The sequence below is a fragment of the Myxocyprinus asiaticus genome, chromosome 38 (assembly GCF_019703515.2).
Source record: "Myxocyprinus asiaticus isolate MX2 ecotype Aquarium Trade chromosome 38, UBuf_Myxa_2, whole genome shotgun sequence".
Taxonomy (NCBI): Eukaryota; Metazoa; Chordata; class Actinopteri; order Cypriniformes; family Catostomidae; genus Myxocyprinus; species Myxocyprinus asiaticus.
The window spans coordinates 41,112,691-41,130,480 of NC_059381.1; the positions used below are offsets into that span (position 1 = coordinate 41,112,691).

At 40.3% G+C, this 17,790-nt stretch overlaps 1 protein-coding gene across 2 annotated transcripts in view; it reads right to left on the reverse strand.

Annotated features, from left to right (window-relative positions):
* The window catches only part of LOC127429136 (calcium/calmodulin-dependent protein kinase type II subunit alpha), a 217,675-nt gene that overhangs the window by 158,130 nt on the left and 41,755 nt on the right, over positions 1–17,790 (reverse strand). For both annotated transcript variants that reach the window (XM_051677982.1, XM_051677981.1), the window contains exon 3: positions 8,660–8,719. In XM_051677982.1, the coding sequence (XP_051533942.1) occupies positions 8,660–8,719 (60 nt within the window). The remainder of the gene's footprint in view (positions 1–8,659; positions 8,720–17,790) is intronic.

Below are 17,790 nucleotides of genomic sequence, written 5' to 3' on the forward strand. Positions count from 1 at the left end.
TTGAAGGTGTTAATGGTTGTATATAATGCAGTGTTGTGAAAAAACACAAGTAATATATATCACCTGATAGCTCATTCTAAACAACTTTGCCTCAAGAAGCATTGGTGTCTGTCAAACCGTTCAGTAAATATTTCAGATAATGTTAAAAACCTACTTTTGCTAACTAGTCCTAGGTTTTTTGCCCAATTGGAACCAAACCAGTGCAGAAATATACTCTGGAGTCTGATTATCAGTAATTATCAAAAAAGTTGCAATTTCGACTCACGGTCGCTAAGGGGTGCCAAAACATTCGAAAGGGGCGGGCCATTTTTATTAAAATGGCTATAACTCCCGAACGAAATGAGATATTTTCACCAAACTCAGTACACATGTGTGAGCCCAATCTGAGGTCACAGTAAAAAAAAAAACATGGAGTTTGACCACTTGGTGGTGCTATAACAGGAAAAAAACAAGAAAACAGCTCTAACTACGCAACCGTTAGTCTGATGGAGTTGAACATCGGCATGCAGTGTCTTTGTCCAAGGTGACATGACTGTCTATGAGGACACTGGCATATCTCAGGAAACATGGCCGCCATCGACCAATGAAGTTTGAGCACCGATTAGACAAGGTTATCAGAGGCCGATCGGCACAAAACTCGCTGGGCCTGTTCGACTCCTAGCCCTAGAGGTCTGTGAGAAATTTGAAAGAAATCGGCCAATGGATGCCGCTAACGAGTTTTACATTTCTGTAATCACGTGGTGTTTCACACATACAATGGCTGTGTCCCAATTCAATTGCTGCATCCTTTGAAGGACACCGACTTCAAAGGCCACGCCTTCGAAGGCCACAAAGGTCGGACTGAGCATTGTTAATTGGGACAGTCTAGCCTACGGAGGACTGTTCTTGTAGCCTAACAACTGTGACTGTAACGTTTGTACTGGACATTTTTAAAAGTTATATTAAACTGTCTGAAAACAAAACAGGGTTCATAAACTGTCTAAATATTTTCACCATGGTCCATTTCTGTATATAATAGAGTATAAACTATATATAATTGCATCTTAGTAAGATATAAGTCAACATTTGAACCAAATTAAAGTTTTTTTTTTTTTTTTTTTTTTTTTTTTTTTTTACATTTGTATCATAAGATATTTGAGTAAGTTGAAACCCAATACTTACGTTTAAAAGTATAATATGGCAGTTTCTCTCAAAAAAAATCCTGTCATCACTGGCGCGCAATGAATTCTGGGGTAGGCAAGGCCGCAAAGGATCCATCTGTTGTATTCTACATTTCACTGGAAACGAAGAACGCATTTGGAGGCTGCATTTGAAGAAGACTTCGAATTGGGACAGCCTTTGTCACGCAGCAGTGACGCAATCGGCCTTCGAATGTGACCTTTGAAGGATACAGCCTCTGAATTGGGACGCAGCTATAATTCATATAATTTGTTAGATCTCCTCATACTGAACAACTTTGCCTCAAGAACCACTGCTGTCAATCAAATTGTTCATTAAATATTCACGATTATGTAAAAAACCTACTTTTGTGAACTAGTCCTAGGTTTTTCACTCAACCTCAATAAAACCAATGCAGTACAATTCTCTGGACTCTCTAGGTCAATAATTATATATATATATATATATATATATATATATATATATATATATATATATACATATATATATATATATATATATATATATATATATATATATAAATTTGAACTTTATCCTTTGGGTAGCGTTAACAGTGTAATTTAGAAAATGGGCGTGGTCAAGTGCACAAATAAGCCCATAAACAAAAACTCAAAATTAGGTGAGCACATGCGACATATGATTCTAAACAAGCATGCAGACATTTATGGAGATCGGACCATAGGTGGCGCTATGAGCTTTAAAAAGCTTTAAAAACCATGTATTACCTTAGTAAATTGCCTTTATTGGCTGTAAATGGTCTATTCCATCTATGATCTAGGTGGTTACATGCTTGCTAAATAAAACATAATACCTTTTTACGCATGTGCTTCAAGGCCTTAAACCGCTTGAACCCCGTTAATTGCTGCTCGCAGCTATATTTATTATTATTACTCTTCTTCCGCTCTTGAGTCTATGGTAGCCCATAGAACTGCTTGCGGGAAAGTTATGAAATTTGGCACACAGATAGAGGACAGTCTGATATATTACCACAGCAAATTTGGCGTCTCTACATCAAACCCTCAAGCGCCACCAACTGCCCAAATTTATACTCACGTTTATGTTAATAACTTTTGAACCGTGAGTCCTTGAAATTAAATAATTTTTTTCCTCTGATTCCTTGGCACAAGACAATTCGATTGCACCCTATGACGTCATTTTCCATCATGAAAATGTTTTCGCCATTTTTAATTTTCTGAAAAACGTATTTTTTAGAACTCGTCCTAGGCCGTTTGTCCGATTTGCACAAAAATTGACTGCATCATCTAGAGGCACACATGACAGACGTTATTTACAGAATTTTGATAAACCATACCATTTTCAAATGGCTCTTCAACGAATTCGACGAAGAACGAGCAAAATTGAACTTGAGGCTGTTTCTCCGCAATACTTTGAGGGATTGGGACGAAACTTGGGACTTGTTATTACCATTAAGTCTTGAGTTTACCTGCAGAGTTTTGCCATACTGCCCCCTACTGGTCACAAGATATGAAAAAAGCACATTTTTGCTTATAACTTCTAAACAGTTTGAAATAAAATCATCAGATTCTCATTAGATTCAGTGGGGCATAGCGAGTCCAACGATATGAAAAATTCCTATGTCGGCCATTTTGGATGTTGGCCATTTTGAATTTTATGAAAAACCTACTTTTTCAAACTCGTCCAAGGCCGTTTGTCCGATTTGCATGATAATTGGCCTGCATCATCTAGAGGCACTCCCGACAAAAAGTTGTTTACAGAATATTGATAAACCATACTGTTTTCGAATGGCGCTTCAACGAATTCAGCGAAGAGCACGCAAAAATGGACGTGAGGGTATATCTCGAAACGCTTTAGCGCATTCATACCAAACGTATTATTTGTCATAGTCACCATGACTCGAGGGTGCCTGCTCAGTTTCGGAACAGTGCCACCTAGTGGTCACGAGATATAAAAAAAGCACATTTTTGCTTAAAACTTCTAAACAGTTTGTCATAAAATCATCAAATTGGTCTCAATAGATTCAGTGGGGTATAGCGAGTCCAACGATATAAAAATTCCTATGTCGGCCATTTTGAATTTTCTGAAAAACCTACTTTTTCAAACTCGTCCTAGGCCGTTTGTCCGATTTGCAAGAACATTGGCCTGCATCATCTAGAGGCACTTACGACAGTTGGGACAAACTGTACTTTTCATTATCATTAAGCCTTGAGGTTAACTGCAGTGTCTTGGCTTACTGCCCCCTACTGGTCACGAGATATGAAAAAGCACACTTTTGCTTATGACTTCTAAACAGTTTGTCATAAAATCATCAAATTGGTCTCATTAGATTCATTGGGGTATTCACAGAATTTTGATAAACCATACTGTTTTCGAATGGCGCTTCAACGAATTTGACGAAGAACGCGCAAAATTGAACTTGAGGCTGTATCTCCACAACGCTTTGAGGGATCGGGACGAAATTGTACTTTTCATTATCATTAAGCCTTGAGGTTAACTGCAGTGTTTTGGCTTACTGCCCCCTACTGGTCACGAGATATGAAAAAAGCTAATTTTTGCTTATAACTTCTAAACAGTTTGTCATAAAATCATCAAATTGGTCTCTTTAGATTTAGTGGGGAATAGCGAGTCCAACTATATGAAAAATTCCTATGTTGGCTATTTTGGACATCGGACATTTTGAATTTTCTGAAAAACCTACTTTTTGTAACTCCTCCTAGGCCGTTTGTCCGATTTGCACGAAAATTGGCCTGTATAATCTAGAGGCACTTACGACAAAAAGTTATTCACAGAATTTTGATAAACCATACTGTTTTCAAATGGCGCTTCAATGAATTTGACGAAGAACGCGCAAAATTGAACTTGAGGCTGTATCTCCGCAACGCTTTGAGGGATTGGGACGAAACATGGGACGTGTCATAACCATTAGGCCCTGAGGTTACCTGCAGCATTTTGGCATACTGCCCCCTACTGGTCAGGAGATAGAAAAATTTATATTTTGCCTTATAACTCTTGATAACCATCATGCCCAGATACTACCTGAGCAGTTTCAGAACAGCGCCACATACTGGACAGAAATTCTAAGAAGTAGCTCTTTTTTGTTATTTTTAAAATAAATTGTTTTTTTTTATGATTGAAAGTTTACTTTTTCTAACTCCTCATTCACTGTTCATCGGACTCTAACCAAAAACATGTCACAAAGCTTCTTTTGCTGCTCATGGTGCTGATAATTGGCTTGACCCCAGTATCACTGCTTGCAGCTATATTTCTATTTGTTTCCATGTCTCAGCCTTGGGACTCCTATCCCAAGGTTACCAGAACCGGCCGGATCCAGCTCCATTCCTGCTTGGTATTGGACTCCACTGCTATGTGTCTCTGAGTGATGATGACAAAATGCAGCTGGTGCCAGCCAGACACCACTTCAGTCTATTACGATGGACCTCAGAGGATGAACTGATGCCAACTCCAACCATAAGACATGGGATACTTCATATGCCATTGCCTGAACCTTGGATTTAGGATAGACCTCACTGAAATTACCGGCCAGTTGAACTGCAAAGCACCTCACTGATCTCGGCCTGCATCACCTTGGTATAATGATAGATTACACTCTTTAAATGGAATACATAGACTATCAATAAATTGCCAACAAAAGCCTTCATCAGCCAACTAACAAAGGACAATGCATCTATGTGAACTTCTGCAGTTAATCCAGGATGAATTTCAAAAACATTAGTCATTAATCTTACAGTTCTAACAAAATCTTTTTTTAAAGGTGCAATATGTAACAATTTTCATGTAATATTCACCTTTTTTTTTTTTTTTTTGCCAATGTGTGAATGGCTTGTAACACAACTTAAAAAATGAGCCCTTCACGGACTTCCTAGGTTGCCTATTAAAGCCTGTAGACTGATTTTCATGCAAAGGGAGCAGGTCGGTTTTGCTGGGAAAATCCAAAGGATGGATTATTATAAGGTTTATGCGTGCTCCCGAGAGCCTTGCCTCAGTAATAGCTTCTCTTCCACATCAACAGACAGTCTGCAACACTAGGTAACGTTATCTTAGATATGGAATCTAGCAAACGTCCAGCTCCCAGCACAACACCGACTCCTACACAAACCCAGAGTAAGCCAAAAAAAAATTAAAAAACCCTGAATTGGCGTTCTTGTTATTGGACAGGTAAGCTTACATAACTGCAAAGCATGTGAAATATAGTACCATAAGGATTGATCTGTGTAATTTTAGCTAACTTGATCTTGCCTGCACAGTAACTGTCATAAACCATGTTAATCTGTAATTATTCAGCAAGGTAAACTACAATAACACATGAAATTAATGCTAGACAATGTTCAAGATAATGCAAAAAGACCCATTCATTAGTGTAACATAACATGTTTATACAGAAAATATATACATTCTATTATTATAAAACAATAGCGCATCGATATATCAAAATGACAGTTGTGATGGAATCACATCAAAACTGAATTGTGTCAACATATTTATAATGTACAGTCTATTTTATAAACAGCTACTGTCATCATCCACCAAATTTAGCTAACAGCTATTGATAAAGCTGGCTAGCTAGCTAACGCCGACATTGACTGCATTTATACGATAGCATATGTATCATGCAAAGAAAAGTAATTATTTCAAACTACAGTCTCGCATAGTCAGACCTATATCCACACTTTGTTTTAGCCCTGTTCCAGCACTGGAGAATCAAATTGAATATACAGTCTCAAAGTTTGTAGTAAAACAATCATGCTACCTCATCTGTCAGCATGATGCCGGTGGATCACATTCAGTCTCTTTGAACGTTACATCATTGTTTTGGTCGATGCTCGCTCACTCGCATCCCTATGGAGTGTGTGCATGAGCGCGAGCATGAGCAACAGGTAGCTGGCTGCAGTTCACTTAACGGCCACAAGTGTCATTAATAACAAGGGTTTCTGAATCTTACATACTGCACCTTTAAACACTGGCCCTTAACACTTACTTAGTTTACTCATTTTAAACCATTACTTGCACTGCACATAAATAAGTAATATTGGCATTATATTCATGCTGTTAGCCAGAGGGGAACTGGTCCCCATATTGAGCCTGGTTTCTCCTAAGATAATTTTTCTCCATTATCATCTTATGGAGTTTTGTGTTACTTGCCACAGTCGCCTTCAGCATGCTCACTGGGTTTCTAAATATAATTATTATTTAATTACTTATTTTTATATACAAATTAAAATGACTTGACTAGATCACAATAAAAACAACAGAAGTCAATGAAAAGTGCCACCATTATTGGAAACTAGGGATGCTCCGACTGATTGGCCACTGATCGATATCGGCCGATATTCACGTCCTATGACTTGATCGGTAATTTGGCCGATCGCATAAACCGATCACTCATGTCGCAAAAGTCGCGCGTCTCCCTTAAGACATCAGCAGCACTGTCATGACATCACGGAGTGTGGGGAATACTGGGATAGTGTTGTAACTTATGACAACAAACTTGATTCAGCTGTTAAGAACGATGCAGTGGGACAGGTATGGCAAATATGAAAAGTTTGTGTACTGTACTGTTAATGTGGCATTTCACATGTGACAAGGCAAAGGGAAAACATCGCGAGCTGTGAAACGGTTCTTATTATTCTTCATATCTGCAGCTTTTTAGTCTCTGCTGGGCATAGGCATCTCAGTAATAATGCAAGTTATAAGATGTGGCGTAATTCAAACATGTCTATTAAATATCTCCCGATTAAATGGCATTAACAATAGCAGCTGTAGAGTCCAGAAACATGCACTCTTTCTCTACTTTCCTTTCATCTCTTGCCCTCATGAGAGAGCACGTGTTCCCGTCTTTAAATTTCAAGCAGCAACAAGTGAAAAATGAACTATTAATACAATCATCCAACTAATTGAAAAGGCAGGGAAGGAATTTATAAATACTGTATAATAATTTCTATTCAATATTAAAATACCATAATATAATGTTTTAAATATAATGCAAAAATAAATTAAGGAATAACAATAATATATGAAATAATGACCATGAATCAACTATGTGTCGCAACTATGTGTTATCCGTTTGTCTTCAGTTTGACACTAAGCTTATTTTTTTACATTTTATCTTAATATAGAGAATAATTTGTTAGCCTATACTTGTTTTAAATTCTTCTAAAAAAGACCCTGATAAAAGGTGAAATGATCAGGATTGGTATCGGCCAATCACGTGACAAGAAGATCGGTGATTGGTATTGGCTGTAAAAATCCTGATCAGAGCATCCCTATAGGCCATTTCAAGGACTGTTCTTTAGTGACATCATTGTTACATGAACATTTCCTGTGTGTCAATACAGAGACTATTTAGCAGAGACAGGCCACTTCTATTAAAATTAATGGGAGAAATTGGAACGCCCAATGGCAGCCAATGGTCAACAGATGTAGAAAGGAAGTCCTGCCTTACAGGTAAAATAGCCAATCACCTTTTAGATACAGAAATCGCCTGTCAATCTGTGTGAGAACGCGCATGCACATTAGCTATGCAAGATGGTAAAATTTCATTTTTTAGCGTAATCTGATTTAAAGATGCAAAATGTATTATAACAGTTGTGACGGAACGACATGCCCCTCCCGTGGATCATCACCCGCTGTGTCTTTTTCCCATTTTGCGGCATGTGACGGGGCTCACCTGAACCCAATGAAGAGCCTCATCACCACCGCCTTTAAACGCAGAGTGCACCTCTCCTCGGGAGACCGGTCTCTACCTGCTGGCATCTTTGCAGGTCGAGGAACGGAGCAGGGAGGGTCCGGTGCGAGTTAGATGCATCGCCAGACCCGTATCCCGGAACCCCGGCAGAGTTAGATGCGATGCCGGGATTGGAGCACGTGTCACGGCCGACGGGCCAGGATGCTGGGCCGCTATTCCCCTCAAGTGCCGAGGCCCAGGGAAGCCAGGCTGCTCGAGTGAAGCCACAGCCCCACGTGCCTTGGACAAAGGAGAGGAGCGTGTTGCAGCTGCCGGGATCCCACCCATTATCACCTTGACCTTGCCCTGTCCTCTCTATTCTTCCTTCACATAACCCTTTCCACCGCGAATGCCCCAGATTCCCCATTGTTTTAGACATTTTAAATAAATGCCTTTCTGAGGCCTGATGCCACACCCACTGTGTCCATCTCTTGCTCACCCCACCATACAGTGTTGTCAGATTTTACTTTTTATTTGAAATATGTCCTTTTATCGTAATCTTGACCAACCATTTTTGGAGATTTCGGTCTTTCCCCATTCAAGAAGATAGGAGTTGCACTTTCATGATGCTTGTTTACATAGAAAAATAGCTGCACACATAGAAAAATAGCTGCCCAAACTGCCCATGAGCATTTCAAAGATGGCCGCAAAGTAGACTGACTTACCTTGAAAAAGAGACTTTGTTGAATGGATCCGGAAATAAGTTTGGACCGTGTGTGTGTGTGTGTTACGTGTGCGTGTGTGTTTGTGTGAACTTACCAATATTGGAGTGTTTGAGAAGTCTGCAGATTCTAGCCTCCCTGTCTAGCTTCTGGTGATCTGAAAGAGAGATTTTTACATACATTATAGAAAGAAAAAAAAAAAAACACACGATAAACACTATTTCACAACATCAGTCAACACTAAAACTGATGGATATAAACAGAACATGAAATGCCAGTTATAGGCCTTTACTGGTTGTTTAGATCAGTGTTACTATCAGAAATAATTAATAATTATTTCTGTAGTTATTAATCAATATTTAAATTAATCAATTGAATCTAACTCATTAAAACCTCATATGGGGCTCCAGTAAATGTAGTGTGCTACGTTTAGGAGCAAGTTTGTTTATTAGCAATAATTAATAATTATCAAAGATAATTATTAATTGTTAAAATCAATAGAACATTGATGAGAATCAATGTTAGCTTTTTAAAATCCTTTAAATCAACAATTATCAAAGATAATCGTTAATTTTTAACATGGATGAAACATTAATTAAAATTAACACTAGCTTATTGATCATTCAAATTCAATCATCAAAGATAATTATCAATTATCAAAAATCAATAGAATATTAATAAGGATTAACATTGACGGGGCACCACCCTGAAATCAGGGACTAATAACCAAATAGTAAAACAGTCTCAATATTAGATTGTTTTCTTAGGAAAATCGACATCCGAAGAATATCGATTTTCGGGGGAAAAAAACAATGAATGAAAGTTTGAATCCAAGTACTGACATCCCATCAGCATGACACAGGCGTATGCAAAACAAACCAAAACACTTCTCTTTGTAATATAAACAAAGTTTATTTATGCAGTAATATCAATTAATAATTAATACAATGCAGTCAATAAACTTCCGACTTACAACTACAAACTAAACAGTGATATGATTAGATATGGAAATAAAATAATTCTATAACACATAAGGTGTGTGTGTGTGTGGGTGTGTGGTTAGTACGAGAGAGAGAGAGAGAATTAATTAAGTGACAGCCCTAAAGCCGATTTCGTGACAGTGGGAGAGAAAGCAGCTCTCAGTTTATCACTCAGAGACGCGTAAAAGTCCCCGTTATTTCACTCTTTAATGGATGAACTCAGTTGCTGTCTCACCCGCGATGGCGAAATTTCACAACAATCCAATTTGGTTGGACCACAATACAGCAAAACAAATTTGTGATAATTAATACCCTTAGTATTAATAATGAGCGGACATGGCGGTCCATAAACTGTACAAGCAAAAACCTTGAAACACAAGAATAACACACTATAATATTCTATCTCTGCCCAGACGTAAACCTCTTACTTGAATCGCATGAGGACACAGGTAGAATGTGTTTTCCTCCGTCCTTTAACTCTGACCCGGTTCCTTGAGGCTCGTGTGATGACGGGATGCCGTTTCCTCACTCTGTCGGCGGGCACGGCTGTTGATTCTCGGTGGGCTGGCGGAGAACTCAGAAATGTCGCCTTGATTGAAGATGGAAGAGAAATCTTTAATTTCTTCACTTCTGTAGGCAAACGGATGAAGATACCAATTGCTCGGCGATCTCCTTTGGATCCGTTAGAGTGTTCGGTTGAACACAGAGTAATCTCAACTCGTCCAGCGAGATGGAGATTGTATGGCTACAGTTTCAAGTCGGACGTTACTTCCCTGTGCCACGAGGTTGCACCGGAGAGCAGCAAAGAGCTGTGTCCACACGCTGCAAACAAAGTCGCTGGAAGCAAATCCCGGAAGCATTTCAGAGGTATTTCAACTCCTGATGATGTCATGTTTGAGGGACGTTCTGTTGTGTGCCTCATCCAATAGGAATTGAGAGCTCAATCCTTTAGTGAGCAAGGCTTCATGGATTTGTAGTCTGTTTTGGATTCCCTTTGTTTGATTTTGGCGCGATTTTTATCAGTAAGATTTACGACTTGGAAGGTGGGGGCTTGAGTTAGGTTTTTACGACTGTATTAGGCCTGCCTTTGTCTTCTGTCTGAATACATGAGGCCCAACACAGTAATAAATAGGAGATTTAAGGATTTTTTCATTGAGTTGGCTTTTAGTTCAACTGTGTCTACTTCATGAATAACACATGCCTTCAAGCGCATCCCTGTTATCTGTTACAGACCGTTTACGCGATATAAATGCAAGACCAAACGCAACCCACACAACCTACGGCCACTTTGCACTTTTGCACCTGCTCCACTCTCTTTCTCAGTGGGACTCTGGAACTGCCAGTCAGCTGTGAAGAAAGCTGACTTCATTCCAACCTTTGCCACGCAGTCCACCCTCAGCATCCTGGCACTGACAGAAACATGGATACATCCAGAGGATACAGCAACACCTGCTACTCTCTCCAACAACTTCTCCTTCTCTCACACTCCTCGACACACCGGTAGGGGTGGGGGAACAGGTTTGCTCATTCATAACAACTGGACTTTTTCACCACACTCTTCACTATGTAACAATACTAGTTTTGAATTCCATGCTATTACTACAATTCAACCCACAAAAATACATGTTGTTGTCCTCTATCGCCCTTCAGGTCAGCTGACAAACTTTCTTGAGGAGTTGGATGTCCTGCTGTCCTCCTTGCCAGAGGATGGTAGGCCACTTGTGGTTCTTGGTGATTTCAACATACACCAAGACAAGCCCCAGGCCACTGAACTGAATACTCTCCTGGCCTCATTTGACTTGGAAAAACTACACAACACAGCAGCTCACAGATCAGGCAACCAGCTGGACCTCATCTTTACACGTAACTGTACCTACTCAAATATTCTTGTTACTCCTTTACATGTCTCTGATCACTACTTTGTTCAATTCAACATGACCCTCCCATCTACATTAAAACAGACTCCACCATTGGTTTCCTTTCGCCGTAACCTCCATTCCCTCTCACCCTCTCACCTCTCCACTGCTGTCTCTACCTCTCTTCCTACACAAAATGTATTTACCACGCTTAATGTAAACACTGCCACAGACATACTAAGCTCTACTTTAACAACCTGTCTAGACAACATCTGTCCTATCTCCTCTAGGCCAGCACATGCTACACCACCCAGCCCCTGGCTGTCTGACGTCCTTCGTGAACATCGGACTGACCTCAGGGCAGCTGCGAGGAGATGGCGGAAATCTAAAGATCCAGCAGATCTAGGTAAATATCAGTCCCTGCTTGCAACTTTTTCAGATAATGTTAAATCTGCAAAAACCTCCTATTACCAGAACAAGATCAACAGCACCTCAGACACTTGCAGCTTGTTTAGAACATTCAACACACTTCTCTGCCCTCCCCCTCCACCGCCTGACACATCACTGACAGCAGATGTCTTCGCCACATTTTTACTAATAAGGTTACAACCATCAGCAATACATTCTCAGCACCACACCTTGTCAAACACCTGTTTCCTGTATGCAACTCTTCTGTCTCTATGTTCTCTCCTCTGACTGACACTGAGATCTCTAAACTCCTCCTCTCCAACCACCCCATCACCTGCTCCCTTGACCCCATTCCTTCTCACCTTCTCCAGGCCATTTCTCCATCCATCCTACCTGCACTCACACACATAATTAACACATCTCTATTTACAGGCACTTTTCCCACTAAATTTAAGCAGGCTCGAGTAACACCGCTGCTGAAGAAACCTGCACTTAATCCCACACAAATAGAACACTACAGACCAGTCTCTCTCATCCCATTCATGGCAAAAATACTTGAAAGGGCAGTTTTCAATCAAATCTGTGCCTATCTCTCACAGAACAAGCTGCTGGATGACAATCAGTCAGGCTTTAAAAGTGGACACTCCACCGAGACTGCCCTGCTGTCTGTCACTGAGTCGCTGAGATGGGCGAAAGTTGAATCCAGATCATCAGTCCTGATTCTGCTGGACCTTTCTGCAGCCTTTGACACAGTCAACCATCAGATCTTACTCTCTAGCCTCTCCTCGCTGGCCATCACAGGAACTGTGCTTGACTGGTTTAATTCCTATCTCTCAGGTAGGTCCTTCAAGGTAGCCTGGAAGGACATCAGCTACTTACTGGGGTACCTCAGGGATCAGTGCTAGGGCCACTTCTCTTCTCTATATACACAACATCACTGGGACCCATCATTCAGGCACATGGTTTCTTTTACCACTGTTATGCTGATGACACGCAACTCTACTTGTCTTTCCAACCCAATGACACCACAGTGACTGCTCGAATTTCTGCCTGCCTGGCGGACATCTCGGCCTGGATGAAGGAGCACCACCTGCAACTCAACCCAGCCAAGACTGAACTCCTTGTCTTTCCAGCCAACCCTGCTCTCGAACACAACATCACAGAGCAGCTGGGTGCAACTACAGTAACGCCTTCCAAATCGGTCAGAAATTTAGGGGTAACCATCGACAACAGACTAAATTTCACAGACCACATCTCAAAGACCACAAGATCATGTAGATTTACACTCTATAATATCAGGAAGATAAGACCCTTCCTCTCTGAACATGCCACACAACTGCTTGTCCAGTCACTTGTCATAACTAGACTGGATTACTGTAACGCTCTCATTGCAGGCCTCCATGCATGTGCAATAAGACCCCTCCAAATGATCCAGAATGCAGCATGTCTGGTCTTTAATGAACCAAAGAGAGCACATGTTACACCACTCCTTGTCTCTCTTCACTGGCTGCCGGTTGATGCACGTATCAAATTCAAGGCTCTGATGCTGGCATACAGAACAGTCAATGGGTCTGCTCCAGCATACCTAAAATCATTTATGCAGAGCTATGCGCCCACTAGAAGCCTGCGGTCGGCTAAGGAACGTCGCCTTGTTGTACCAACACAAAGAGGCACCAAAACACTTTCCTGGACTTTCAGCTTCATCTTACCACATTGGTGGAACGACCTTCCCAACTCCATCCGTGAAGCTGACTTAACCAGTCATTAAAAATAAATAAATAAATAAATAAATTCTGTTGTACTTTATTCTGTTTTGAATACTATTATGATGCTAGTGATACTTTGTAATACAGCACTTTTCATACCACTGTCTCCTAAGATGATTCACTTATGTTTTCCTCTTTTGTGAGTCACTTTGGATAAAAGCGTCTGCCAAATGAATAAATGTAAATGTAATGTAAATGTAATGAACTGGCTTATTTTTCCCTTGTAGTTTTGAACAACATCTCAAACTGATTTTTTTATGTCTGTCATGTCAAATATAATTTTATCAGTAAAAGCAGCAGAATCTAGTCAGGTGTTGTAGTTAGTTTATAGGTAGGTTGAATATAAATAATAGTGGAAACTTTTAGATGCTTTTCAGGGTATGAGGCAAAGGATGCTCATTTCATAAAGAAATTAGCAAAGCATGACCCAATGTTTTCTTCATGGCTTTCTCCCCGTCATGAATATGTCAGCTCTTAGTGCCAAAATGAGTATGTCATTTTCCTGAGCTGTGCAGTTGTCAAAGGCTTAACTAAAATCACGTCTCAACCAATTGTTAGGGATTCAGTGGAAGCTATTGTCAAGTGCCTGTATGTCAGTAGTGTATTCTAGCGCAGTGTTTCCCAGCCTTTTTTGCTGAAAGTACCCCCAAAGTACCTTCAGTAAGGCTCAAGTACCCTTTAATCAACACAAAACCAAACATGTGTACCAGAATCAGAATCAAAATGAGCTTTATTGCCAAATATGCTTACACATACAAGGAATTTGTTTTGGTGACAGGAGCTTCCAGTACACAACAATATAAAAACAGCAAAAAGACTTTTAAAAAATAATTAAAATTGAATACAAAATAGATAAATATTGAAAAGAAAAAGTATATATAGAATACACAATAGACAATATATACATTCACATACATATATACACATATATACACATACACATATATATGAATGAATATACATACATACATACATACACATACACATACGTAGTGCAAATCTAAATACAAATTGGTTATATACAGTGCAAGGGAAAGTAATGGCAGAAGAGGTAGGATGTGTTGGATAATATAAAAAGACTAAGCTGTGTATTGCACATTAATTATTGTTCAAAGGGGCAGTTTTAACTGTTCATGAGATGGATAGCCTGGGGGAAAAACTGTTCCTGTGCCTGACGGTTCTGGTGCTCTGAGCTCTGAAGCATCGGCCAGAAGGCAACAGTTCAAAAAGGTAGTGGGCAGGGTGAGTGGGGTCCAGAGTGATTTTTTCAGCCTTTTTCCTCACTCTGGAAGTGTATAGTTCTTGAAGGGAGGGCAGGGGGCAACCAATAATCCTCTCAGCAGTCCGAACTGTCCTTTGTAGTCTTCTGATATCCGATTTCGTAGCTGAACCAAATCAGACAGTTATAGAAGTGCAGAGGACAGACTCAATGACTGCTGAGTAGAACTGTATCAGCAGCACCTGTGGCAGGTTGAACTTCCTCAGCTGGCGAAGGAAGTACAACCTCTGCTGGGCCTTTTTCACAATGGAGTCAATGTGGGTCTCTCACTTCAGGTCTTGTGAGATGGTAGTGCCCAGGAACCTGAATGACTCCACTGCAGCCACAGTGCTGTTTAGAATGGTGAGGAGGGACAGTGTTGGGGTGTTCCTCCTAAAGTCCACAATCCACCGTTTTGAGTGTGTTCAGCTCAAGGTTGTTTTGACTGCACCAGACAGCCAGCTGTATAACCTCCCTTCTGTATGCAGAATCATCGTCATCTCGGATGAGGCTGATGACAGTAGTGTCATCTGCAAACTTCAGGAGCTTGAAAGAGGGGTCCTTGGCGATGCAGTTGTTGGTGTAGAGGGAGAAGAGTAGTGGGGAGAGCACACATCCCTGGGGGGCACCAGTGCTGATTGTACAGGCGCTTGAAGTGAATTTCCCCTGTCTCACAAGCTGCTGCCTGTCTGTCAGAAAGCTGGTAATCCACTGACAGATAGATGTGGGAACAGAGAGTTGGTGTAATTTATTCTGGAGTATAGCTGGGATGATGGTGTTGAAAGCCGAATTGAAGTCCACAAAAAGGATCCTTGCATATGTCCCTGGTCTGTCCAGATGTTGCAGGAAATGATGCAATCCCATTTTGACTGCATCATCCAAAGACCTGTTTGCTCGATAAGCAAATTGAAGGGGATCTAGAAAGGGTCCAGTGTTGCCCTTGTTGGGCCTCATGTATTCAGATAGAAGACAAAGGCAGGCCTAACACAGTCGTAAAAACATAACTCAAGCCCCCACCTTCTAAGTCGTAAATTTTACTGATAAAAATCACGCCAAAATCAAACAAAGGGAGTCCAAAACAGACTACAGATCCATGAAGCCTTGCTTACTAAAGGATCGAGTGCTCAACTCCTATTGGATGAGGCACACAACAGAACGTCCCTCAAACATGACATCATCAGGAGTTCAAATAATTCTGAAATGCTTAAAGATTTTGCTTCCAGCGACTTCGTTCACCGAATAAAGACGTAGCTTTTGCTGCTCTCCGGTGCAGCCTTGTGGCATAAGGAAGTAATGTCTGAATTGAAACTGTAGCCATACAATCTCCATCTCGCTGGACGAGTTGAGATTACTCTGTGTTCAACCATACACTCCAACAGATCCAAAGGAGACCGCCGAGCAATTCGCATCTTCATCCGTTGGCCTACAGAAGTGAAGAGATTAAAGATTTCCCTTCCATCTTCAATCAAGTCGACATTTCTGAGTTCCTCGCCAGCCCGCGGAGAATCAACAGCCATACCGCCTGCCGACAGAGCGAGGAAACGGCATCCCGTCATCACACGAGCCTCAAGGAACCGGGTCAGAGTTAAAGGACGGAGAAAAACACATTCTACCTGTGTCCTCATGCGATTCAAGTAAGAGGTTACGTCTGGGCAGAGATAGAATATTATAGCGTGTTATTCTTGTGTTTCAAGGTTTTTGCTTGTACAGTTTATGGACCGCCATGTCCGCTCATTAATACTCAGGGTATTAATTATCACAAATTTGTTTTGCTGTATTGTGGTCCAACCAAATTGGATTGTGCAATTTCGCCATCGCGGGTGAGACAGAAACTGAGTTCATCCATTAGATTCAAATAACGCAGGACTTTTACTCGTAAAACCGTGTCTCTGAGTGATGAACACGGCTGCTTTATCTCCAGCTATCGCGAAATCAGCTTTCGGGCTGTCACTTAATCATCTCTCTCTCTCTCTCTCTCACTAACCACACTGACACACACACACACACACACACACTGTCACACACACACCTTATGTGTTATAGGATTATTTTTATTTCCATATCTAATCATATCACTGTTTAGTTTGTAGTTGTAAGTCAGAAGTTTATTGACTGCATTGTATTAATTATTAATTGATATTACTGCATAAATAAACTTTGTTTATATTACAAAGAGAAGTGTTTTGGTTTGTTTTGCATACGCCTGTGTCATGCTGACGGGATGTCAGTGCTCGGATTCAAACCTTCATTCATTGTTTTTTCCCCGAAAATCGATATTCTTCGGATGTCGATTTTCCTAAGAAAACAATCTAATATTGAGACTGTTTTACTATTTGGTTATTAGTCCCTAACTCCAGGGTGGTGCCCCGTCAATGTTAATTCTTATTAATATTCTATTGATTTTTGAAAATTGATGATTATCTTTGATGATTGAATTTGAACGATCAATAAGCTAGTGTTAATTTTAATTAATGTTTCATCGATGTTAACAATTGACGATTATCTTTGATAATTGTTGATTTAAAGGATTAAAAAAAGCTAACGTTGATTCTCATCAATGTTCTATTGATTTTAATAATTAATAATTATCTTTGATAATTATTAATTATTGCTAATAACCAAACTTGCTCCTAAACATAGCACACTACATTTACTGGAGTCCCATATGAGGTTTTAATGAGTTAGATCCAATTAATTTAAATATTGATTAATAACTGATAGTAACACTAGTAACACTGATCTAAACAACCAGTAAAGCCCTACACCCTTCAGGTGGGCCAACACCAGTCTCTCAAATGACTTCATGACCACAGACGTCAGGGCAACAGGTCTGTAGTCATTAAGTCCTGTGATTTTTGGTTTCTTTGGGATGGGGATGATAGTGGAACGTTTGAAGCAGCATGGGACTTCACACTGCGCCAGTGATCTATTGAAGATCTGTGTGAAGATGGGGGCCAGCT